Below are 24412 nucleotides of genomic sequence, written 5' to 3'. Positions count from 1 at the left end.
TTTCACTCTGCCTCAGCACTTAGGTAGACAGCTATTGGAGCTGGGGGTGAGAGGCTGGGGCAGAGGTGGGTTTGCCTGTGCTGTGCAGGAAAGAGTGGGGCAGGTTTATGTTTTTTTCTCTAAGTCGTATAAGTCTCTGGGACACAGCAGGTTTGTAGGCCTCTGTTTACAATGTTCTTCTTCCCCCCAGCCTTTGAGCTACTTCTCTTCTCCCATGTTTAGATTTTTTCACACCCCACTTCCCCATGAGCTAAGGGATCTCCACCAGGCACACAACTACCCCCTTCCCTCTCTGACCCTGGCCCAGCCTACATCCCAGAGGCCAGCACCGTTTGCTCTGTTGAGAAACTAGGACTCTCAACCTGGAGCTGACCCTGCAGGGATCCCAGTTGGAGGATTCCAAAGGACCCACTTACCCCCTGCTTAGATCAGAGCCCACTCCGGTCCCCCACCATCCCAACCCTCATGGAGACCTCCCTATCCCAGATTACATCATTTCTTAAGGAAGGTCTGTGGACCTTTCTACCTCTGTAACCCAGAAGACAGGGTACACCCTCATCCATCACACCCCTTCTAAGTAACGTACGTGTTGACTGGGTCTGCTTGTAGACCACATTCCCTCCAAGGGCATTCTCAGCCATCCAATGGCTGCTGAGACAGGCAGGTGGGATGAATATGACATGTGGCACCAAAAGACTCAGGTTCAAGTTTTCACTCTGCTCCATCTGTGAGACCCAAAGAAAACACCCTTCTCCCTCTGAGCCTATTTTTCACTAGTAAGATGGAGGTTGTGACCCCCTCTATGTCTTGGACCTGTTTTGAGGGTCACATGAGATAATGCAAATAAAGAGTATTTTATCAAGGGAGGGAGAAGGTAATATGGGCAAGGGGTAAAAAAAATTCAAAGTGTGATGGGCGTGGTGGCTCACACCTGTAATCCCAGCACTTTGGGAGGCTGAGGCAGGCGGATCACCTGAGGTCAGGAGTTAGAGACCACCCTGAGCAACATGGAGAAACCCCGTCTCTACTAAAAATACAAAATTAGCCGGGTATGTTGGCATGCGCCTGTAATCCCAGCTATGCGGGAGGCTGAGGCAGGAGAATCGTTTGAACTCGGGAGGCAGAGGTTGCGGTGAGCCGAGATCGCCCCACCGCACTTCAGCCTGGGCAACAAGAACAAAACTCTGTCTCAAAAAAAAAAAAAAAAAAATTCAAACTGTATAGAAAGATATATAATAAAAAGTCAGTCCTTTCCACCCTCAGTCCCCTGGATCCCAGGTCCCCTTCCCAGAGACAACCACCATTACCAGGAACACTCAATGTATACGCAAGCATAGAAGCCTCCATGCCCCGACACGTACTGTTTTGTACTAGAACACATTTGCAGGTGGCCCTCTATCAGCACACACGGAGCTGCCTCCTTTTTAGCAGCTGCCTAGCATTCCATTGTGCGAATGTACCCAAACCAATTTAGCCCGTTCCCACCCTGCAGACGGACACTTGGGTTGTCTCCAGCCGTTTGCTATTCCAGACAGTGCTGGAGTATCGTTTGACACGTTCTCTCGTGCACACATCTGAGAGTATCTGTGGGATAGAGCCATAGAAGTTTTGATGTTGAGATATCACCAACATGCCCTAGACAGATGGTGTAGAGGCAGGGCCACTCTCAAGGCAGGAGTGCCTTCCCCCATTCCCTCATCCACATGGAGTGTTATTTTTCTTTTCCTTTTTTTTTTTTTTTTTGAGACGGAGTCTCGCTCTGTCGCCCAGGCTGGTGTGCAATGGCATAGTCTCAACTCACTGCAACCTCTGCTTCCCGGGTTCAAGTGATTCTCCTGCCTCCGCCTCCGGAGTAGCTGAGACTACAGGCATGCGCCGCCATGCCCAGCAAATTTTAGTATTTTTAGAGAGACGGAGTTTCACCATGTTGGCCAGGCTGGTTTTAAACTCCTGACCTCGTGATCCACCCACCTCAGCCTCCCAAAGTGCTGGGATTACGGGCGTGAGCCACTGCACCTGGCCCACATGGAGTGTTATTAAGCCTTCTGATTTTCACCAATCTAACAGGTGAAAATGGTATCTTAGAGTTTTAATTTGCATTTCTTTTACCATGAGCCACCCTCCCTGGGGACACTCTGCCCACCTCACAGTTGCCCGCTCTCCTCTTCCCAAGGCTCATCACGCTTCCCAACGGCATCCTTCAGATCCTGGATGTTCAGGAGGGTGATGCCGGCTCCTACCGCTGTGTGGCCACCAACTCAGCTCACCAGCGCTTCAGCCAGGATGCCTTACTCAGTGTGGCCCGCAGAGGTAAGGAGGCTGGCTGGGTGGGCAAACCTTGGGGTTTCTGGAGCCAGCCACTTCAGAGCTGGGAGGGACCTCAAGAGGTCCAAGCCTTGCCTTCAAGTAGGTGATGGGTGTTAGTCCCATTGACAAGTGAGGTGATGAAGCCCAGAGAGGGCACTGCCACCCAGCAAAGTGGAGAAGAACTGGGCTGGAACACAAGACCCCGGACTCCAGTGCGAGGCTTCTCTTCATACAGAGCCTGTGTGCCCTCAGGTTGGATGGAGCATCAAAGGCTGGGGGCAGAGGTGGGGAGGCGGGGCATCTGAGGGGGTGTCTGTGCCTGGAAGCCCTGGTCCTTGCCCCTTTCTCTCCCACCCTTCTGTAATCACTACGGGGTTCAGGCACTGGGGGATTCGTCCCTCTTTGCTTTCTGTGCCCTGCAAATCTGGCTCCCTGTGGCCTAGCGCTCTTGCCCCAGTGTGATAGAGTAGGCACAGGCTTTGGGGTTGGAAAAACCTGGTTTGAATCCTGGCTCCTGTGCTCACCATCTGCGTGACCCTGGGCTCATCAAATGTCCAGCCCGGAGAGGCTCGGAGAGTCCTTGAGATGAGAATGGAAAGTGCCTGGCCCCTGGCAGGTGCTCAACAGATCTCACTTCAGACCTCCCCCAGGGCCCTCCCTTGCTTCCCTTTGCCAGACATCCCTTCCACCTCCCACTCGCCTCCGCACCCTGTTCCTCCTGGGCTTAGCTGGTGGGCTGCTCCCAGTCGGGTGGCCTCTCCCTCCTGTTCTGGGGGTCTCTGCCTCCACCTGCTGGACAATCCAGATATTCACCACTCCACCCAGGGGGCCAGGGCCACATGGAGAACTTGGCAGGAAATCAGGGTTTAGGGAGCTGCCATGCAGGCAGAAACTCAAGCCCACTGTCTGCCTTTTCCACTGGGGAATCCAAGGCCCTTTGGAGAAGGGATTTGCCTAAGGTCACCCAGTGCATTAATGGCAGTGCTGGAACTAGAAACTATGACCGTTGACTCCAAGTCTGGTGCTTTGCCCATGACCCTGTGACAGTCCTCTGCCTAGAGGGTGGGCTGCATTTGGGAGAGAAGAATGGAAGTAGGCGTGGGTCTGTCTAATCATTTCTCTGGTGCTGAGCTGAAGCTCAGGCAATTCTTCTGGCTCCAAAAGAAAGAGCTTAGAGGTCCAGTCCCAGCCCTGCTGAATTTTATGGCCACCTTCCCCCATCTGACAGATGGAACCATTGCTGCTGCCCCTCGTACCACCTCACCAGGTTACTGTGAGCCTCAGGCGAGGTATTGCATGGCAAATACCTAATGGTAAGGCTGCCTGCTGGCCTGTCTTTTCTCCAGGGTCCCTGGCATCCACCACGGGGCAGGGCGTGGTCATCATAGCAGCCCCAGAGAACACCACGGTGGTGTCTGGCCAGATTGTGGTGATGGAATGTGTGGCCTCAGGTGACCCCACCCCTCTTGTGTCCTGGGTCCGAAAAGGTGAGTGGAGGGAGTGGAAGGTGGAGGGCATGGGAAGGGAGGAATGTGGCATCTCATATACCCCTAAGTCGGGGGGATTTATGGGTGACCCGTCAGTGGTCATCAGCCTTCTGGTGTGGCAGGAACGCCTTTCCCAGGGCTGGCTGTGGTGTACAGGGCCAGAGGTTGCGCTGGGAACCTGGACAGGCTTTATCATCACTCTGTGCAGCATGTGCTTTACAAAAGCACTTCCAGGCTGCCACTTACAGAATGGTTATTGCAGCCCTCCTGAGGGCAGGTGCTGGACTAGGCTCTCCACCTTACATATTTCTGTTCCTCACAACAGAGTTACAAGTGAGTACTTGAGAGCTGGGAAGGTGCTGCACAGCCAGTGAGTCGGGTGGAACCAGACCCCTCTGCTGGGCCATGTAACTACAAGGCCAGCTCTGGGTCCACCCCAGCATGCTGTTGCCTTTGTGTGCCTGGCATCATGCTGGACACAGTGAACAAAATACGGAGAGAGGGGACCCTGCCCTCTGAACTAATTGTCTTGTGAAGGGGAGAAAACACACATCAGTGAAGACAGGTCTGACAGTATCAGGCTGCAAGTGAGAAGTGCCACTGAGTGACTGCAGATGCCAGCAGGGTAACGCCAGCACTGGGCCAAAGGTCATGAGCAGTCTTCTGAACACTTTCACACCTGCTCTCCTGTGAGAGCCTCCAAGAGCCCTCTGGGGACAGTAGGGGCCAGAACTATTATTCCTAATGGGCAGATGAGGAAACTGAGGCTCAGAGAGGCAGGTGAAAGAGCCAGGACCCAAGCTTTTGAGTCTGTTCTCTTTCTGGTATGCTACTTCCTATAATCCTGTAGTAAGAAAGCAAGGGTTATTTTTGTTTCCATTTGTTGTTAAAAAGTGACTTGGCAGAAGTAAGTTTTAAATCCGGTTTTCTTTACTCCTTTCCCCAACTCATTCTATTACCCTATACGTATTGTTTAAAAATAAGTTTATATATCATATTTCATAGATAGATATAGTTTAAAGAAAATGAATTGAATAGCTATTAATACGTACCCATCACTGAGCTGATGAAATACGACAGCACTGGCATTTTTGCACTTATCTGACCTGCTCTGCCTCATTAGACCTGTGACACTTGCCTACTTAGGGGGCCAGCAGAATCCTCGTATTACTGGGATAAACTTGTGGTGTCATCTAGAAGTTCTAATGTCAATACTTCTTAATTCCTGACCGTGCATCAGGGTCGCCTAGGGGACTTGTTAAAACTGTAGACTCCTGATCTCCATTCCTATCTGTAGGATTGCATGAAAAAAAAAATAACAAAACAAAACTGTAGACTCCTTTCTTCACCCTGGAGAGTCATGATCTTTTTTTTTTTTTTTTTTTTTTTTTTGAGCCTGTCACTTAGGCTGGAGTGCAGTGGTGTAATCACAGCTCACTGCAGCCTCACCTTTTGCCGGCTCAGGTGATCCTCCTACCTCAGCCTCCTGAGTAGTTGGGACTACAGGCATGTGCCATTATGCCCATATTTTTTTTGTAGAGACAGGGTTTCTACTATTTTAGAAAAAAAGTGGAGGTTGCGGTAAGCTGAGATCATGCCATTGCACTCCAGTCTGGGCAACAAGAGCAAAACTCCATTTCAAAAAAAAAGAAAAGAAAAGAAAGAGAAAAGAGACAGGGTTTCTATATGTTGTGCAGGCATGAATCAAACTCCTAGGCTCAAGGGATATGCCCATTTTGGCCTCCCAAAGTGCTGGGATCACAAGCATGAATCACTGCGCCCAGTGCTCCATCTGAACGTGTAGTTTTTGGGTCTACTACCTAGGACTATTTAGAAATGCAGAATCTGGGGTCCTGCCTCAGGCCTCTACATCTTAACAACCTGCTAATCTGTGATTCGTGTGCACAGTAAGGATTTGAGAATTGCTGTCCCAGAGGATCCTGACACCCAGGAAGAGAAGGGCTGGAAAGGAGCTTCATTCCTGACCCCAAGCACTGCTCTCTTCCCAGGAACTTACTCCACTAAGTCAGGGAAGGGGCAGGGCATGGGTGTTTTTGTTTTTGTCTTTCTTTCTTTCTTTCCTTTCTTTCTTTCTTCTCTCTCTCTCTCTCTCTCTCTCTGTCTCCCCCCCTCCCTCCTTCCCTCCTTCTTTTCTTTTCTTTTTTTTTTTGAGACAGAGTTTTTTGCTCGTTACCCAGGCTGGAGTGCAATGGCATGATCTCGGCTCACCGCAACCTCCGCCTCCTGGGTTCAGGCAATTCTCCTGCCTCAGCCTCCTGAGTAGCTGGGATTACAGGCACGCGCCACCATGCCCAGCTAATTTTTTGTATTAGTAGAGACGGGGTTTCACCATGTTGACCAGGATGGTCTCGATCTCTTGGCCTCGTGATCCACCCACCTCGGCCTCCCAAAGTGCTGGGATTACAGGCTTGAGCCACCGCGCCTGGCCCTTCTTTTCTTTTCTTTTCTTCTTTCCTTTCTTTTTTGAGCCGGAGTTTCATTCTGTCACCCAGGCTGGAGGGCAGTGGTGCAATGTCAGCTCACTGCAACCTCTTCCTGCTGGGTTCAAACGATTCTCCTGCCTTAGCCTCCTGAGTAGCTGGGATTACAGGTGTGTGCCAGCATGACTGGCTAATTTTTGTGTTTTTAGTAGAGATGGGGTTTTGCCATGTTAGCCGGGCTGGTTTCGAACTCATGACCTCAAGTGATCCACCCACCTTGGCCTCCCAAAGTGCTGGGATTACAGGTGTGAGCCACCGCATCTGGCTGTTTTGTTTTCTGACTGCAAAGGTTGTACATGTTTACCATAGAAAACTAAGAAAAAAATAGATGCAGAAAACACTCCGACACTCAGACATAAAAAATGTTTATGCACCAGTATACTGAGGCCAGTTATGGAAATAAAGAAATTTAATCAGCTCCTGGGTGAGGTTCTGCGGTCCGACAGGAGAGGCCAGAGAAGTCATGCTTGACTCCTCTTGGGCGGGATTTTATAGAGAGTGGAGGCATTCTGATTGGTTGTAGGGAAGCAGGACGTGGGCGGGGGCAAGCTGCCATTGGCAGGTAGGTGGGATTTCTGGTGAGTGGGCCGCCCAGGGGGAGTGGGACCTGGACGGGGCAAAATGCTACTGGGCAGGTTCTGGCGGGGCTTCTTTTAAATTTTGGCGGGGTTCTTCAGTGGTCGGCAAGGTGCTGAGTGCAGAGGCCAGTGCCGAGTGCAGATTTGCGTGCTGAGTGCAGAAGTGGGCGTGGAGTGGTGACGTGGTTTCTAGGTGGGGAGCGGGGGTGGGCATGTCCGAGCTCCCGGCGAGGGAGGGGGGTGGGCATGTCCGAGCTCCCAGCAGGCGACCGGCCTCACACCTATTATTAATATGTGGGTCTCTCCTATGGGCTCCTACCCCACCCCATCCTCCCTGCAGAAGTACCCATCAGGCAACATTTCAGCATCCGACCTTAACCCCTGCACTGTGCCAGGGGTTCTCACACTCTTTCCACCCACATGGAAACTCTTCCAGGTAAGGGCTAGCTCCCCTTACAGATGGAGACTGCAGGGCTCAGAGAGTCCAGGGGCTAGCAAGAGGAAAAAATGAGATTCGGACCAGGGACGGTTGTGCCCACTTTACCCGGGGCAAAGTGTTCCTGAAGCCCGAAGATTGGATGGAGGGACAGTCCCTGGCATCCCCTCCAGCGCATCTCCCTCTCCTTCCCCAGACGGGAAGCCCATCTCCGCGGATGTCGTCGTCCTGGGCCGCACCAACCTACTAATCGCCCACGCGCAGCCCCGGCACTCTGGCATCTACCTCTGCCGAGCTAACAAGCCCCTCACGCGCGACTTCGCCACTGCCTCCGCCGAGCTCCGCGTGCTGGGTGAGGCGGGCCGAAGGGCGGAGGGAGCGGGTTAGCTGGGGCCGGGGCGAATAGGGCAGGGGGAGGTGCACGGGTGGGTGTGCTGGGGGGACTCAGGTGCACTCCTGGAGGACTAACTCGTGGAACGAGTCCCTAGTGAGGCGGGGGTGGGGCGAGGGATGGGGACAAGGTAACTGGAAAACGGAGTGGGGAGAGTTGAGCAGGGATGGAGGAAGAGGGGTGATTAGGGCCTGGCGCAGGTGGTTGTGGGGGGAGGTAGGACTGGGGTTATTGGGGAGATAGTGATCTGGGGGGCATGGTAGATCTGGTAGGTGTGGGAGACCTTGGAGGGCAGGAGGAAGGAGATGGATAAGTTAGGGGTGCGGTTAGATCCGGGAGGAGCGGTATTTAGGGGAGGCTGAGGAGGCCTGGGGACAGTTTTGGGAGAGAAAGAGAATGGTGGTTGTGGGGCTGGGGTAAATGGGGGGAAGAAGGGGTAGGTCTGCGCTGAGCGGGAGTAGTTTGGGGAGGGTGAATCAGGGAGAGGTTAGAGTGATTGAAAGGGGAGCGGGGGAGGGCGGTGGGGGGCCGGGTTGGGGTACTGGGCGGGGAGGAGCAGAGCTCTCAGCGTCGCCCCTCGTGCCCCTAGCGGCTCCAGCCATCTCCCAGGCACCCGAGGGGCTGTCGCGGACGCGGGCGAGCACTGCGCGCTTCGTGTGCCGCGCGTCGGGGGATCCGCGGCCGGCGCTACGCTGGCTGCATGACGGGGTGCCGCTGCGGCCCAACGGGCGCGTCAGGGTCCAGGGCGGCGGCGGCAGCCTGGTCATCACACAGATCGGCCTGCAGGACGCCGGCTACTACCAGTGCGTGGCTGAGAACAGCGCGGGAACGGCGTGCGCTGCCGCGTCGCTGGTCGTGGTGGTGCGCGAGGGCCTGCCCAGCGCCCCCACACGGGTCACGGCTACGCCACTGAGCAGCTCCGCTGTGTTGGTGGCCTGGGAGCGGCCCGAGCTGTACAGCGAGCAGATCATCGGCTTCTCTCTCCACTATCAGAAGGCTCGGGGTAAGTTGGCTGGGGGCGGGATGCACCAGCTCAGGCGCAGGCGGGGCTCATCGGGGAGGGGTTCAGGTCGGATGCTGAAAGGTTGCCTGATGGGTACTTCTGCAGGGAGGATGGGCTGGAGTAGGAGCCTGTAGGAGAGACCCACATAGGTGTGGATTACCTACCGCATATGGTTTCCAACTGGTGCTGGAAGGGCTGCTGCTTCCCTCAGCCACATTTGTTATGAGAGAGGAGGAAGAGGACGTTCATGCAGCCACCTGCCACCCCAGTTAACTAACTGCAGATGGGGGGGTCATTTCCAGAAAGCACCCCTAACCAGTGGAGGGATTCATAGAGTGAGACAGGAAGCTGAGGGATTTTATACACTCCAGCTCAGATTATCTGGGATGATTTAGCTATAAACAGACACCGGGACAATATGAAGGATTCCTAGACAGACTCCAGCTGGCCAGCACTGGGGATGGCACTATGACAGTCCCCTTGTCCCCTGTGTCGCCAGGCATGCACAATGTGGAATACCAGTTTGCAGTGAACAACGACACCACGGAACTACAGGTTCGGGACCTGGAACCCAACACAGATTATGAGTTCTACGTGGTGGCCTACTCCCAGCTGGGGGCCAGCCGCACCTCCACCCCAGCACTGGTGCACACACTGGATGATGGTAGGGCCTCTGAACCAGCAATGGGCAGCTTGTGGGAAAGAGGATTCCCTGGGGATGGGAGCTTGCCTTCTCTTTACTAATGTAAAGGCATTGTTACTTGCTCACGTCATCTTTTGTGCCCTGTAAGAAAGTGGGCAGGGGTTCTTCTCCTCAGTTTACAGTTGGGAAAGCTGAGACCCAGAAAATGAGAGTGACTTGCCCAAGGTCAGTAGTTCAGCTGGGACTTGAGCCCAGGTCTTGTGATGATTCTGTGTGTCATGCAGTTCTTCTCCCTGACACCTATGTGCCATCCAGCTGGGGTAGGGGCCAGTGACATTAACCTGTTAGACGAGGAAGATTGTGCTCCAAGCCTTTTTCCAGCTTCAGGGTGGGAAAGATGTCCCCTCACCGTTCAGCTTGGGGGCTCCCCTGAGAAGCTCCCTTTCCTCCCTCAGATCCTGGTCCTGGCCTACTTCTGACTTACTGTGTGACCCAGGCAAGTCTCTGACTGCTCCTGAGCCTCACCTTCCACGTCGGTGGAGCAGAGCTCACGCTGATGTTATTCTGTCTCAGTCCCCAGTGCAGCACCCCAGCTCTCCCTGTCCAGCCCCACCCCCTCGGACATCACGGTGGCCTGGCTGCCCCTGCCCCCAAGCCTGAGCAATGGGCAGGTGGTGAAGTACAAGATAGAATATGGTTTGGGAAAGGAAGGTGAGTGGGGGGCGGGACCCAGGCATGGCTAAGAATGATCAATGTGAAGAGTAGTCAGGGCTGCTGGAGACCTGAGCAGGGTAGGGGAGTCAGAGGAAAGGAAGCAGAGTAGGGGTTGGGGAAGGGTGAACCTCAAAAAGAGGGGTGTGGGCAGGAATGAAAAGGGAAGACAGAGGGGACTAGCTCAAGGCAGAGGGAGGCCTGGGCTCTCACCCCACCCCATCTGCAGTGTGTAATCCTATTGAGTCCCTGCTTCAGTTTCCTTATCTGGGAAATGAGGCCAGTAACCTAGGTTATCTCTGGAGTCCCTTCCAGCTCAAAAAGCAGATGTGGGGTTGGGAGGTAGAAGGTATGCTTGTGGGAATGGGAAAATGGGGCATAGGGGAGGATGTGTAAGAGCAGATATAGGTAATGTGGGGGACATAATGAAAGGGATAAAGGCTGGGCCCAGTGGCCGATGCCTGTAATTCCAGCACTTTGGGACATCAAGGCAGGAGAATTACTTAAGCACAGGGGTTTGAGGCCAGCCTGGGCAATATAGTGAGACCCTCATATCTACAAGAAAAAAAACTAAAACTTAGCAGGGTGTGGTGGCATGCACCTGTGGTCCCAGTTACTTGCAGGGGGCTGAGGTGGGAGGATCACTTGAGCCCAGGAATTCAAGGCTGCAGGGAGCTGTGATTGTGCCATTGTGCTCCCATCTGAGCGACAGAGCAAAACTGTCTCAGAAAAAAAGAAAGAAAGGAAGAAAGAAAAAGATTAAAAGTTAGGAGAAGAAAAGTGTCTGAGGAACTGGGGGCAGGGTCAGGCAGGAGGGAAGGATGAGGACCATGGTGGCCCTCAGGGCTCTGGAAGCCAGGCAGTGCTTCCCGGCCTTCATGGCCAGCCCCTTGTGTCTGCATCCTGTGTGTGTGTGTTGGCAGGCGGTGGTCATTGCCAGCTCTGGGGGAAGCGGGGAAAGCCTGCCATCATTCTCCCTGCAGCTGAGCCCAGACTGATGGCCTGCATCAGCCAAAGTTGGAGGCTCAAGCATCATCCCTGGAGCCATAGAGTCTGCCCAGGCACTGAGGGGGTCAGTGCTGAGAATGCCTCAGGCTCCCATGGGTACAAGGAACCAGGACTGGAGGTGGAAGAGTGACGTAGGGGAGTATAGGATCCTGGTCCTCAGGTGGCTACCCAGCAGCCCACCTTTTCTCTCCCTGCAGATCAGATTTTCTCCACTGAGGTGCCAGGAAATGAGACACAGCTTACGCTGAACTCACTTCAGCCAAACAAGTTGTATCGAGTACGGATTTCAGCTGGTACCGCTGCCGGCTTTGGGGCCGCCTCCCAGTGGCTGCAGCACAGGACGCCCAGTATGCACAACCAGAGCCACGGTATGGGGTCACGGGGTCGGGGGAGAGACAGGACAGTGTGCGTGTGACCTTGGCACCCAGCGCCCTGCCCGCCCGCCCTCCATCAGAGCCCTTCCATGGCTGCCTCTGCTTGATGGGCTGGGCTCTGGTGTCCCTTCTAGTTGCTGTGTGACCTTGGACAAACCATTCTATGGCTACATTTACTGCCCGGGAGTGGCACGAGGTTGAATCATGTGTTGTAACTAAAGTGCTTAGTACGTAAAAAGGGATGTACTATTCATTGAATAGTAGCTGCTTTGAGGAGGAGGAGGAGGAGGAGGATGATTGTTTTTGTTGAAAGACACAATAGAAGGGTGATTAAATGCTGACCAAACCGGGCTACGTGCTCTCTCTGTGACACTGGGCAAATTACTTAACTCTCTGAGCTTCAGTTTTCTTATCCATAAAGTGAAGTTTGTAGTATTTTCACTATTTTAGAGGGTTGTGAGAGTAAAGTGATAGTACATATACAAGGCACATGAAACAGTGTATGATACATGGCTCCCCACTCTCGAGTGGGTCTCCCTACTCTAATGGTGGCATCCCTCCTTCCTGGCCTCAGCAATCACCCCCCTGCACTGGCCCTGGCATTTAATCCTCCAGGAGACTTAACAGAGGCCGATTCTGTGCCAGGTGCTATCAGCCTGCTCCAGAGGTGCTCCTTGCTGACTCCTTTGCAAATGCCCAGCAGACACCCCCTGCATTCCCTGCACTCTGTGCTTGTAGAATAGTGAGTTCACCTCTAGACTGAGCCCAGGCCTGGCACTTAGGGTGGTGGCTGAGTGGTGATGCATCGGGAGAATGCTGGCAAGGCTCTCACTGAATGCCATCTTCCTGCCTCCCTCATGCCTCTTCCTCGTCTCCCATCCCTGGCCTCCTTCTCATTCCCTGTTCTGTTCCTTAATTTTCCTGTCCTGCTTCTCTGCCCCCAGTTCCTTTTGCCCCTGCAGAGTTGAAGGTGCAGGCAAGGATGAAGTCCCTGGTCGTGTCTTGGCAGCCACCCCCTCACCCCACTCAGATCTCTGGCTACAAACTATATTGGCGGGAGGTGGGGGCGGAGGAGGCCAATGGTGATCGCCCGCCAGGGGTCCATGGAGACCAGGCTTGGGATGTGGGGCCCATCCGGCTCAAGAAGAAAGTGAAGCAGTATGAGCTGACCCAGCTAGGTGAGGAGGGCTGAGGGGAGGGAGAGAGAGGGACATAGGTTCAGTGGGGACCAGACAAGTGGTGCGAAGGAGTTAGAGATGGGGTGCTCTCTGTGGATGGGGGAGTGACCCAGATGTCCCCCTAGCCATGAAGCCCTATAACCTTCCCCAGTCCCTGGCCGGCTGTACGAGGTGAAACTTGTGGCATTCAACAAACATGAGGACAGCTATGCAGCAGTGTGGAAGGGCAAGACGGAGAAGGCGCCCACACCAGGTGAGGGTGGCGGGGGAAGAAGGCGGAGAGGACTCAGGCCAGGGCTCTGCTAGCTGCTTTCTCTTCCTTTCCTTTGGGCCAGCCTGGTGAGCAGGCACTTTGGTAGCTTCAGCTCACCCCCAAACCCATTCTCCTAGGATGGGGGTCCTCTTCTAGCTCCTGAGAGCCTCTGGCATGGAGAGAAGCTCGTTTGCTCACCGTCTCTTAGGTCTGCCACCTTATTTTCATTAGCCGTGAATACTGCTGATTTGCAAACTTCGAACAGAGGGAAACCCCATGGTTGATCAGTAACTCCTGACCCCAAGTTTGACCTTAAAACAAGTTTTATTTTAAGCACATTTGTCTACATCACACTATCAGACTATCTCTCAACTCTAAGAAGAGTGAGTACCCCTATGTGGCCTAGGGAAACTGAGGCTCAGAGAAGAAAAGGAACTTATCCAAGGTTGCTCAGAGCCTAGACTAGAACCAGGACTCCTGGTTTCCAGGCAAAACTCCTTCCACTGCACTACGCTGCCTTGTGGCCCTTATTGGACACCTCAGTTGCCATCATGACACTCCCTCACCCCTAACTTTCCAGCCATGTGGTTTAGCAGAGGGAGTACTCAACCAGAAGCCATGAAGCCTGGGTTTTTTGTTTGTTTGTTTTGTTGTATTTTGTTTTTTGAGACAGAGTCTCAGCCTGTCACCCAGGTGGCTGAAATGCAATGGTGCAATCTCGGCTCGCTGCAACCTCTGCCTCCCGGGTACAAGCGATTCTTGTGCCTCAGCCTCCTGAGTAGCTGGGATTACAGGTGTACGCCACCATCCCCAGCTAATTTTTGTATTTTTAGTAGAGACAGGGTTTCACCAATGTTGGCCAGGCTGGTCTCGAACTCCCCACCTCAGGTAATCCACCCACCCTGGACTCCCAAAGGGCTGGGATTACAGGTGTGAGCCACCACACCCAGCTGAGTTCTAATTCCAGTTTGTTCATTTATTCATTCAGCAAATAGTTCACTGAGTGTCTACTAAGTGTCTACTTTGGGAATTTAGTGGTGGAAAACATAAATAAGGTTCCTGCTCTCATGGGGTTTATTTTATGTTTCTATAATAAACACTAATCACATAGTGTTTATTATATTTCAGCCAATTTCATATCTATTTTTTAAAATATTAAATAATTTAATCCTCATAACAACCCCAGGAGGTAGGCACTATCATTAGAATAGCGAATGGTGACACAGAGATAGTAAGTAATTTCTCCAAGATCACACAGCTAGTAAGTGTGAGAGCTGGAATTTGAACCAAGGCAGCCTGGTTCCAGAGTTTTGCTCTCTATTATGGTCTTACAGACTAATGTTCCACAGTCAAAAATCAAATTCTTGGAAGCCTCAGTTTCCTTATCTGTGAAGTAGGAATGATGCCACACAACTCACAGTATCAAAGGAGAGGGTCAAAGAAAGAGCCTTGGGAACTGTAAACCACTATACATATTTGAGGATGAGTATCGACCAGGTGCGGCGGCTCACGCCTGTAATCCCAGCACTTTGGGAGGTCAAGGCAGGCTGATCATGAGGTCAGGAGTTCGAGATCAGCCTGGCCAACATGCGGAAACCCTGTCTCTACTAAAGATACAAAAAATTAGGACTGGGCACGGTGGCTCACACTTGTAATCCCAGCACTTTGGGAGGCCAAGGCAGGCAGATCACCTGAGGTCGGGAGTTCGGGACCAGCCTGACCAATATGGAGAAAACTTGTTTCTACTAAAATTACAAAAGTTAACCAGGCGTTGTGGCGGATGCCTGTAATCCCAGCTACTCAGGAGGCTGAGGCAGGAGAATTGCTTGAACCCAGGAGGCAGAGGTTGCAGTGAGCCGAGATTGCGCCATTGCACTCCAGCCTGGGTGACAGGGCAAGACTCCATCTCAAAAAAAAAAAAAAAAAAAGAGTGTCCTCCCTCCCTTCCTCACACTCTAGTTTTCACCTTTCAGACATGCCCATCCAAAGGGGGCCACCCCTGCCCCCAGCCCACGTCCATGCGGAATCAAACAGCTCCACATCCATCTGGCTTTGGTGGAAAAAGCCAGACTTCACCACAGTCAAGATTGTCAACTACACTGTGCGCTTCAGCCCCTGGGGGCTCAGGAATGCCTCCCTGGTCACCTATTACACCAGGTGTGGACTAATGCCTTTACTAAAAAGCGGGGAGGAGGAGCAGGTAGTGATAAGGGCAGGGCCCCAGGATTCAGGAGCATGTCATGGCTCACCCGTTACACTGGGGCCACACAGCGGGCTGCACAGGGTCCACATCCTTGCCTGGTGACCAGATGGGAGCAAGGAGCCCATCCAGTCCTGTCCTCTCAAAACAGAGCCTTGTTCTCAAACTCTGGAGAAAGTGACACAGACCTGTTTCTCCAACCTCAGAGGGCTCCCAATCTGATGGTGAAGAGAGCCTGGCCCCTGTCCTCAGAGCTGTTCTCTTCATGTGTTATCAGATGGGGAGACAGAGCCTGAGGAGCTGCTGGCTTGTAGGAGGAAATTTGCATAAAAAGCAACTGATATATGCCATTGCCATGAAGGCAAAATTAAGGCAAAGAAAAGATACATCAGAGATTATTCCTTAGGTAGAGAATAACTTGGTTTAATCCAGGAAGGCTTCCTGGAGGTGGGCGGTGGGGGGGCCTGGTTTCAAGCTTGGACTTGGAGCAGCATACATCCAGACTTCTCTGTAGTACCTTGGGTAGAGGTAGTGGCTTCCAGGCCAGGGAGCATCTTCTCTTCCCAGGGTACATCTTCCCTTCCCAGGGTAGAGCCTGGGGCTGGCTAAAGGAGTAGGTTTGGAGGGGTCTGCCCTGCTGGGAGTGCGCCTGAGAGCACTAGTCACGTTTCTTGCCTTAGCAGTTCTGGAGAAGACATCCTCATTGGTGGCTTGAAGCCATTCACCAAATATGAGTTTGCAGTGCAGTCTCACGGCGTGGACATGGATGGGCCTTTCGGCTCTGTGGTAGAGCTCTCCACCCTGCCTGACCGTGAGTGGCTCCCAGCTTCTGGCCGTCAACCTACCTTTTACCCAACTCCTTGCCCCGACGGCAAGAAGCATCCCTCAGAACCCCAGGTTTGGGCAGAGTTGGGGGCAGAAGAGTTTCTGGGAGGGGAGGAATGTCAAGTCCCACCACCCACACACTGTCTTCTAGAATTCCCCTACTAGAAACCAGACCTCATCTTTACTTTGTGGCTTGTTCCATGAAGGAGGAAGAAGGGAGGTCATGTCCTCATGCTCTGTCTCCACCTCTGACATCTCTCCCCGTCTCCTCTCCTGCACCCCAGGGCCCTCCACACCCCCATCCGACCTGCGACTGAGCCCCCTGACGCCGTCCACTGTTCGGCTGCGCTGGTGCCCCCCAACAGAGCCCAATGGGGAGATCGTGGAGTATCTGATCCTGTACAGCAACAACCACACGCGGCCTGAGCACCAGTGGACCCTGCTCACCACAGAGGGTGAGGACTCTTGCCCCAGGACATCTGAGCAAGAGCTTCCCAGCTTCTCCCACTTCCAGCAGTGAGAACAGTGCTAGTGTTTGTTCCATGGTCTTCCAGGAGAAGCAGGCAGAAGCTGCTGCCTGAGTGGAGAGCAGGCTTTCCCAGTCCCGCTTCCCTGCCCAACTCTGCATCCACCGCCACCCCGTCCACCATCCCTGCTCTCCCTGCCTCCCTCACCCCCAGGAAACATCTTCAGTGCTGAGGTACATGGCCTGGAGAGCGACACTCGGTACTTCTTCAAGATGGGGGCGCGCACAGAGGTGGGGCCTGGGCCTTTCTCCCGCCTGCAGGATGTGATCACGCTCCAGGAGAAGCTGTCAGGTATGAGAGCAGGGCAGCCTAGGGTTCCCAGAGGCCCCTGGAGTTGACTTCTGAGCCCCTGCCTGTGGACACAACTCTAATTTCATTGTTTTGCACAGCTGTCCTCGTTTGGTGGGGGCAGAGCAACTGTGAAGGGGAAATAGGTGTGGTTCAGTGATGAGTAATGACTTGGTTCAGAGGTCAGGTTCATGGGGTACTGGCTTTTTTTTTTTTTTTGAGACGGAGTCTCGCTTTGTTGCCCAGGCTGGAGTGCAGTGATGCAATCTCTGCTCACTTCAACCTCTGCCTCCTGGGTTCAAGCAATTCTTCTGCCTCAGCCTCCCAAGTAGCTGGGACTACAGGCGCGTGCCACTACGCCTGGCTAATTTCTGTATTTTTAGTAGAGATGGGGTTTCATCATGTTGGCCAGGCTGGCCTCGAACTCCTGACCTCAGGTGATCCACCCACCTTGGCCTCTCAAAGAGCTGGGATTACAGGCATGAGCCACTGCGCTCAGCCTGGCTTTTTTTTTGGACGGAGTTTTGATCTTGTTGCCCAGGCTGGAGTGCAATAGTGCCATCTCGGCTCACTGCAAACTCTGCCTCCTGGGTTCAAGGGATTCTCCTGCCTCAGCCTCCTGAATAGCTGGGATTACAGGCACATGCCACCACGCCCGGCTAATTTTTGTATTTTTTTCTTTTTGAGGCAGAGTCTTGCTCTGTCGCCCAGGCTGGAGTGCAGTAGCATGATCTCAGCTTACTGCAACCTCTGCCTCCCGGGTTCAAGCGATTTGCCTGCCTCAGCCTCCTGAGTAGCTGTGATTATAGGCACACGCCATCATGCTGGCTAATTTTTGTATTTTTAGTAGAGATGGGGTTTCACCATGTTGTCCAGGCTGATCTCAAACTCCTGACCTTGTGATCTGCCCTCTTCAGCCTCCCAAGGGGATTACAGGTGTGAGCCACTGCACTTGGCCAATTTGTGTATTTTTAGTAGAGACAGGGTTTCACTACATTGGCCAGGCTGGTCTCGAACTCCTGACCTCAAGTGATCCACCTACCTTGGCCTCCTGAAGTGTTGGGATTACAGGTGTGAGCCACTGTGCCCAGCCAGGACTGGCTTTAAAGACCAGTTTCTTTGGGAAATTGCTTTGATTGGAGGATTAGCTTGGTGAAGTGATGAGCTTTATGGGGTGGAGGTGGACAGCAGGACTGGCTATATAATTTCCAGGGCCCAGTGCAAAATGAAAAGGTTCGATCCCTTATTTTTAAAATTAGAGGTCAGGCATGGTGGCTCGTGCCTGTAATCCAAAGGCTCATGCACTTTGGAAGACTGAGATGGGAGGATCACTTGAGGCCAGGAGTTGGAGACCAGCCTGGACAACATGGTGAGATCCTGTCTCCACAAAAAATTTAAGAATTATCTGGATGTGGCGGCTCATGCCTGTGGTCACAGCTGCTTGGGAGGCTGAGGTGGGGGATCACTTGAGCCCAGGAGGTTGAGGCTGCAGCGAGCCGTGTTCATGCCACTGCACTCCAGCCTGGGTGACAGAACAAGATCCTGTCTCAAAAAAAAAAAAAAAATTTTAAGATGGTGACAGCAGAGCATTAACTCAAGTGTGGGGCCCGTCCAAGCAGAGGCTCTGCACACCCGCACCTGCACGTGTTGCACACCCACACCTGCACGTGTTGCACACCCATGCAACAGCCCTGGAGGCAGGCAACTCGTGTTTCACCAAAAGGCCAGTTTGAGGAGGAGAGCCCACAACCTCTGGGTGTGTTTCAGGGAGGACAGTCAGAGGGAGAGGCAGCAGTAGTTTCTGTGAGACCACAGGGCCCTCTTGTCCCTGTATCAGAAGATTGTGAGCATCTGAAGGGTGAGGCTCCAGCTGGTGTCTCCTGAGAAAGCCACGGATAGTCCTGATCTTCTGTCCTGACCTGCTCTGTGCCTCTCTCTCCCCCACCAGACTCGCTGGACATGCACTCAGTCACGGGCATCATCGTGGGTGTCTGCCTGGGCCTCCTCTGCCTCCTGGCCTGCATGTGTGCTGGCCTGCGCCGCAGCCCCCACAGGTGGGCAGGGGAGCCAGCCTGATTGCAGGGAAGGGAGATTTCCAGGAAGGGCTGCAGAATGGGCCAGCAAGGAAAAATGGCCATGACTCGCCCTTGGCATTCCCAGGAGCCCCATTAAAGTTAGGACTCTAGGATGAAGGGATCAGGGACAATGTCCTCATGAGAATGAAGAGTGGACTTAGGGGAGCCCCAGCCTACCCCCCACAGCAAGGCCAATAGAAATGCCTTGCTCCCACTTCCTTGGTAGCTGCCAGCATCTTGGAAAGAGGGGCCCCGAATCTCCAGATGCCTGGAACCAAGGGAGGAAGGGCCCTGTTCATAGCATCAGGCTGTTTTGAACCATAGCAGTTTTTTATTTTTCTTTTTTTTTGAGGTGGAGACTTGCTGTGTCACCCAGGCTGGAGTGCAGTGGTGTGATCTCGGCTCACTGCAACCTCAGCCTCCCAGGTTCAAGTGATTCTCCTGCCTCAGCCTCCTAAGTAGCTAGGATTATAGGCACCTGCCACTGTGCCCAGCTAATTTTTGTATTTTTAGTAGAGACGAGGTTTCACCATCTTGGCCAGGCTGGTCTTGAACTCCTGACCTCGTGATTCACCCACCTTAGCCTCTCAAAGTGCTGGGATTTACAGGTGTGAGCCACTGTGCCCGGCGAACAATAGCAGTTTTTCTTACTCATAGCACAAAACAGGAAAGCAAGTCTCAGAGATGGGCAGGAACCTGCCCAGAGACATAGGCTGGACCAGATCTCAGTCACACTCCCACCCCTCACTCTGACCTCTATGCCTTGTTTTCCATCTTCCCTTCCAGGGAATCCCTCCCAGGCCTGTCATCCACCACCACCACTGGGAACCCCACGCTGTACGCCAGAGCTCGGCTTGGCCCCCCCAGTCCCCCAGGGGCCCATGAACTGGAGTCCCTTGTGCACCCCCATCTTCAGGACTGGTCCCCGCCACCCTCAGACGTGGAGGACAGGGCTGAAGTCCACAGCCTTATGGGTGGCAGTGTTTCTGACTGCCAGGGTCACTCCAAGAGAAAGGTAGGTCAGCACCCCACACTGCAGCTCATTCCTAAATAAGACACCAGGGGGTGCTAGAGCATAACGCATGGCTCTGCCAGCACAGCCCTACCTCCCCCTTGGAGCCAGCTGCGAACTCGAGGATCTCTCTCCCTCCTCCACGAAAGGCTTGGCTGGACACGGGAGTACATAGGCCTACATCCCCTGGCAAAATAGGTTAGCCTGGTTCTCATGAAGGAGAGGGCCTCCCAGCAGGTGACTCAGGGTAGCCATCCCAGGAGTTGGGGAGGCCTCTAACACCCAGCCATCCCTGTATGGGGAGAAGAGGCCGGTCACCTTGGCTGTGGCCAAGTGGGACTGGGACCAGGATAAGGTGAGGCCCCCACAGGGCTGGTCCCTTTCATGCTGGCAGGGGTGGCACATCCCACCCGACTCCAACCCATCCTCCCTCACTCTCTCCCCCCGGCTGCTCTGTGCCTCTCTCTCCTCTGGCTTTGCAGAGTGTCTGGTGTTCTGCTCCCCTGCAGGAGGACTCATCCTCAGAGTCCACCTCTGACTCTCAGCCCTTTTGGTGCTCCTCCCCTGAGACCTGGGGAGGGAGAGAGCAGCGGGTGAGAGTCTGGACCCTGCTTCCCCGTGGTCCACCCACTTCCCTCCCCTGGGCTTCCCTCTCCCAGCCAGTCCTGGTTGTGCCCCTCAGTGTTCCCTTCTTCTCCCTGTACAGATCTCCTGGGCTCCGCCAATCGGGCCGAGCTGGGCGGCTTCCTGGGCAGGCTGTGAGCTGCCCCAGGCAGGCCCCCGGCCAGCTCTGACCCGGGCTCTGCTGCCTCCTGCTGGAACTGGGCAGACGCTGTTGCTGCAGGCTCTGGTGTATGAAGCCATCAAGGTGAGCGTCCTGGGAGAAAGAGGCAGGAAAGGAGGGAAGGGTCTCTGTGCTTGTGAAGAGGAAGTAATGAGTTCTTTGGAGACCCCTGGGTGGTAACTTCCCTGGGATAGAAGTCTAGCCAGGAAACCCCTGGAGCCTCCAAAGGTTGAGTTAAGTGGAAGGCAGGCCAGTTGGCAGGAACCTGTTTTAACCTGGGTTGAAAACAGTCCCTCCGCTACCCGGACCTAAGTGGGCCTCAGCAGTTCTGTGGATCTGAGGGTGTAGCCGGCCTGAGTAGTTCAGCCCTTCCTCCTCTCCCCAGAGGCCCCGACTGAGGCTGATACTCCTGAAACTCCTGGGCGAGGGCGAATGGGAAGTATTTCATCATTCCCTGCATGGAACTGTTGGCATGGGTTCCAACAGTTCTTGTGTATCCTTTCTTTACCAGCTCTTGTGTGATCGCTACTCTGATGGAGGGTCAGTCTCTTTGCCCCATGTCCGCTGGTCATTCTTCTGATGATTTCTCTCAGTAATGGTCACTTTGTCTCTGTGTTCTCTGCTCTGATCAGGGCAATGGGAGGAAGAAGTCACCCCCCACCTGCAGGAACCAGGTGGAGGCCGAAGTCATCGTCCACTCTGACTTTAGTGCATCTAAGGAGAACCCTGACCTCCATCTCCAAGACCTGGAGCCTGAGGACCCCCTGCGTCCAGAGGCTCCTGATCTCATCTCGGGTGTTGGGGATCCAGGGCAAGGGGCAGCCTGGCTGGATAGGGAGCTGGGAGGGTATGTGCTGGCAGCCCCCGGACCAGACAGACTTACCTGCTTGCCAGAGGCAGCGAGTGCTTCCTGCTCCTACCCGGACCTCCAGCCAGGCAAGGTGCTGGAGATTCCTGGAGACAGCTGCCAGCTCAAAGTCCCCTGCCCTCTAGGAGCCAGCCCAGGCCTGCCCGGATCCCCAGTTTCCTCCTCTGCCTAGCTCCTCCCAGACGGTGTGGTTTGGGGCAGGCAGGTATGGCTCACACAGGATTCGACACCTGAGGCCATGCATGTCCACATGTGTGCCTGTAGATACATCATCAAGCCCTTTTGAGCTTCCTAAGGTGCTTTGGCTGGGAGGGGAGAGGAAGAAATGGGTTATTTACTCCCCCCATACTCTTTGTGATACACATGTGACATGTGAGAGACATATGAGAGACAGCTACATGTGATTTGCACATATGTGAAGCGCACGTGTGTGTACTGGTTGGTGAGCTGGGAAGCCATAGCCCAGGCAGTGGTCACTACAGCCTGATTGGTCCTCCAGGTCAGGATGGTGCCCCAGAGTGGTCAGTCCCCCGCCCTGTGGGCTCCCACCTTCATCACCCAGCCCTTTATTACACACTCTGAGAGTGTCTCCAGTGCCTGTCTGACAAAGACAGTCCCAGCCCGTTTTCCTGTCTGGCTGGGTTGAGTGCAAGTAGCCTCTGACTACTCAGCATTTTAGTTGCATCACCTCCCAGCTCTTTATTACCCAAATTGAGAGGGTGACCCTGGCTCCCCTCTGAGCAACTCCGCATTGAATTTTCAAATTTAGGAAGTGCCTGGTTTGGAAAATCCGCTTTCTCCCGCTCTGCCCCTCCTTCCTTGCCCCTGACTGCTCTAGTGGTCTGTCCCCAGTCACCTCGTTCTCCCAGCGCCAGTGCCCTTCTGCTCCCGGATACTCTTCCCTTTTCTCTCTCTTGTTTTCCTTCCTCTGCTGTCTCTCGCGCCTCTTCCCAGGCTGCGTCATCTGGTTCTCCTGCCTGGGTTCAAACTCTGCATCCTTCTCTAACAACGTGACTACCTCATGTCTGCTTCAGGCCCCCGCGCTGCCGGCCACTAGCCTGCCATCCTCCGGCCTCCTCTTCGCTCAGTGCTTCTGCTTGCCCCGCCCCAGGCAGCCCGCCCACGCCCAGCGCGGGTGCCGAGAAGACCTCCCGGCTTCCCTGCATCTTTCCCGGTTCCTCTGCATGTTTCTCCTTGGGATTGGGTTCCGAGGGTTCTCCTTGGATGGATCCAAGTCATAGAGGAGAATGTTTGAAACAGGGAAGGGGACTGTGACCCAGAGGCTCAGAATAAAAATATGCCCTCCCTTCTATGCAGGGGGGCAAGTTTACTGGATGGAGATGATTCAGGGCCTTTCTTCCAGCAGAAGCTAAAGGAGGAGAAGGAGTGAGAGTTCAGCGAGGCCCTTCCCACCCTGTGACTTGATCTGGGTTGAGGATGAGAGGAATCTCACCCTCTGGGGTGCTGGCAGGGAGGTCTTTGCACAGGAAAAGGGTTAGCTCATTTTAGTTTGTTTTTTCTTTAAATTGAATCCTCAAGTCATGTTCTGTTTACCGGCTGCAGAGGGACAAGCTTGACTTCTATTTTCTGTGTAATGAAAACAATGTCATTTATTTGGTTTTTCACCTCAGCCCTCTCATAGGAGCATAGATGTCAGGGTCTTTACTCCCTAATGGTGTCTGATGGGCGTATCAAGAGTTAACTCTGGCTTCTGGGCCAAAGTCAAAATAACCAGTCCATTTTTACTCTTTTTTTTAAATGGTGAAATGTCTCTCAACACAGTTGTGGCTGCCTCAAACCCTGAAAGCATCTGTGTTTATTACACCCGGGTGTCACTCACTGTTGATGTCTGCACCTACATTTCCACCTCCTCCCCCTCCTTCAGCCAGCCTACGACAACACTAAAGATTATTAATGTCGGTTTTGTATCTCGTTAAAAACAGAATTGTCACTTGTACTATTTCTGTAGCATTCAGCACCGCTGTGGCTAACACCACTGTGTATGTTTCATCATCGCTCTGAAGGTCAAAAGCCTCATTTTATTTTGCTGGTTTGATTTTTTTTTTTTTTTTTAAGAAAAAAAAACCGCCCTGAATTAAATGGCTATTTTAACAGTAGGCTCTTAGCATTACACCACAGTCATTTTTCATGTTCTTGTTTAACAGGCACCGAGGTTCTGGTTTAAATTAAATAGCTGCAAATGAGACAATTTATAACCCATTAGGTTGGGTGGAAAATTGTTTCTCAAAAGCAAATAAGTAATAAATCTGGTATCTGCCTATAACTCACAGTTGATAAGAAAGTGGCCATTTCTCACTAGCATTATATATGATTTGGGCTCTGGGTAATTTGGAAGTGTTAGGTTTGTGTCTTTGTAGCAGTGTTTTTATTAGAAAAGAATCTGTTGGCCTTTTACAGGGTATTAATCCCTTTGTCACCTACCATTGATGCCTTAAGTTTTTTGAGTCTCAATTAAAAATCTTCCTTTTTTTGATGCATGACAAGTGTAATCAGTACTTGCTCATTTATTTGTCTGTATTTAGTTTATGCTGTACTATTCGGTTATCCTTCCAGCATTTTCTTTTTCTCCTTACAAATATGATATTCTTTAGTGCTAAGCTAAGGCATTGATTCGTGTATCTGTCCTTATAATGAATTAATAAACTATTTTCCAGAAATGCGGAATTCTCTTTTGGAACCATTGACTATGACTAGAATTTCCTCAGCCTTTCTGCTCTAGGGAGTTTATTTCTTACTGGGATGGGAAATGTTGTTGCTGTTGCTGAGACAGGATCTCTCTGTGTCGCCCAGGCTGGAGTGTGGTGGCACAATCACGGCTCACTGCAGATCAACCTCCTGGGCTCAAGCAGTCTTTCCACCACAGCCTCCCGAGTAGCTGGGACCACAGGCACATGCCAGTACACCTGACTAGTATTAAACAATTTTTTTTTTCTGTAGAGATG

The 24412-nt window shown here is 53.0% G+C and overlaps 1 protein-coding gene across 1 annotated transcript in view; it reads left to right on the top strand.

Annotated features, from left to right (window-relative positions):
- The window catches only part of IGDCC4 (immunoglobulin superfamily DCC subclass member 4), a 44444-nt gene extending 20310 nt beyond the window's left edge, over nt 1-24134 (top strand). The window contains exons 4-20 of the mRNA XM_064361441.1: nt 2174-2310; nt 3654-3794; nt 7506-7661; nt 8290-8703; nt 9203-9367; nt 9920-10057; nt 11263-11433; nt 12384-12617; nt 12769-12870; nt 14844-15027; nt 15754-15881; nt 16180-16350; nt 16576-16713; nt 18659-18764; nt 19572-19800; nt 20504-20665; nt 21214-24134. Of these exons, the coding sequence (XP_064217511.1) occupies nt 2174-2310; nt 3654-3794; nt 7506-7661; nt 8290-8703; nt 9203-9367; nt 9920-10057; nt 11263-11433; nt 12384-12617; nt 12769-12870; nt 14844-15027; nt 15754-15881; nt 16180-16350; nt 16576-16713; nt 18659-18764; nt 19572-19800; nt 20504-20665; nt 21214-21621 (3184 nt within the window). The 3' untranslated portion in view covers nt 21622-24134. The remainder of the gene's footprint in view (nt 1-2173; nt 2311-3653; nt 3795-7505; nt 7662-8289; nt 8704-9202; nt 9368-9919; nt 10058-11262; nt 11434-12383; nt 12618-12768; nt 12871-14843; nt 15028-15753; nt 15882-16179; nt 16351-16575; nt 16714-18658; nt 18765-19571; nt 19801-20503; nt 20666-21213) is intronic.
- Nucleotides 24135-24412: the final 278 nt, after the last annotated feature.

The sequence above is a fragment of the Aotus nancymaae genome, unplaced genomic scaffold (genome assembly GCF_030222135.1).
Source record: "Aotus nancymaae isolate 86718 unplaced genomic scaffold, 86718_ANA_hifiasm-v0.15.2.pri h1tg000041l, whole genome shotgun sequence".
In the NCBI taxonomy this organism is placed as follows: Eukaryota; Metazoa; Chordata; class Mammalia; order Primates; family Aotidae; genus Aotus; species Aotus nancymaae.
This window is presented reverse-complemented; position numbering and strand designations above follow the sequence as displayed.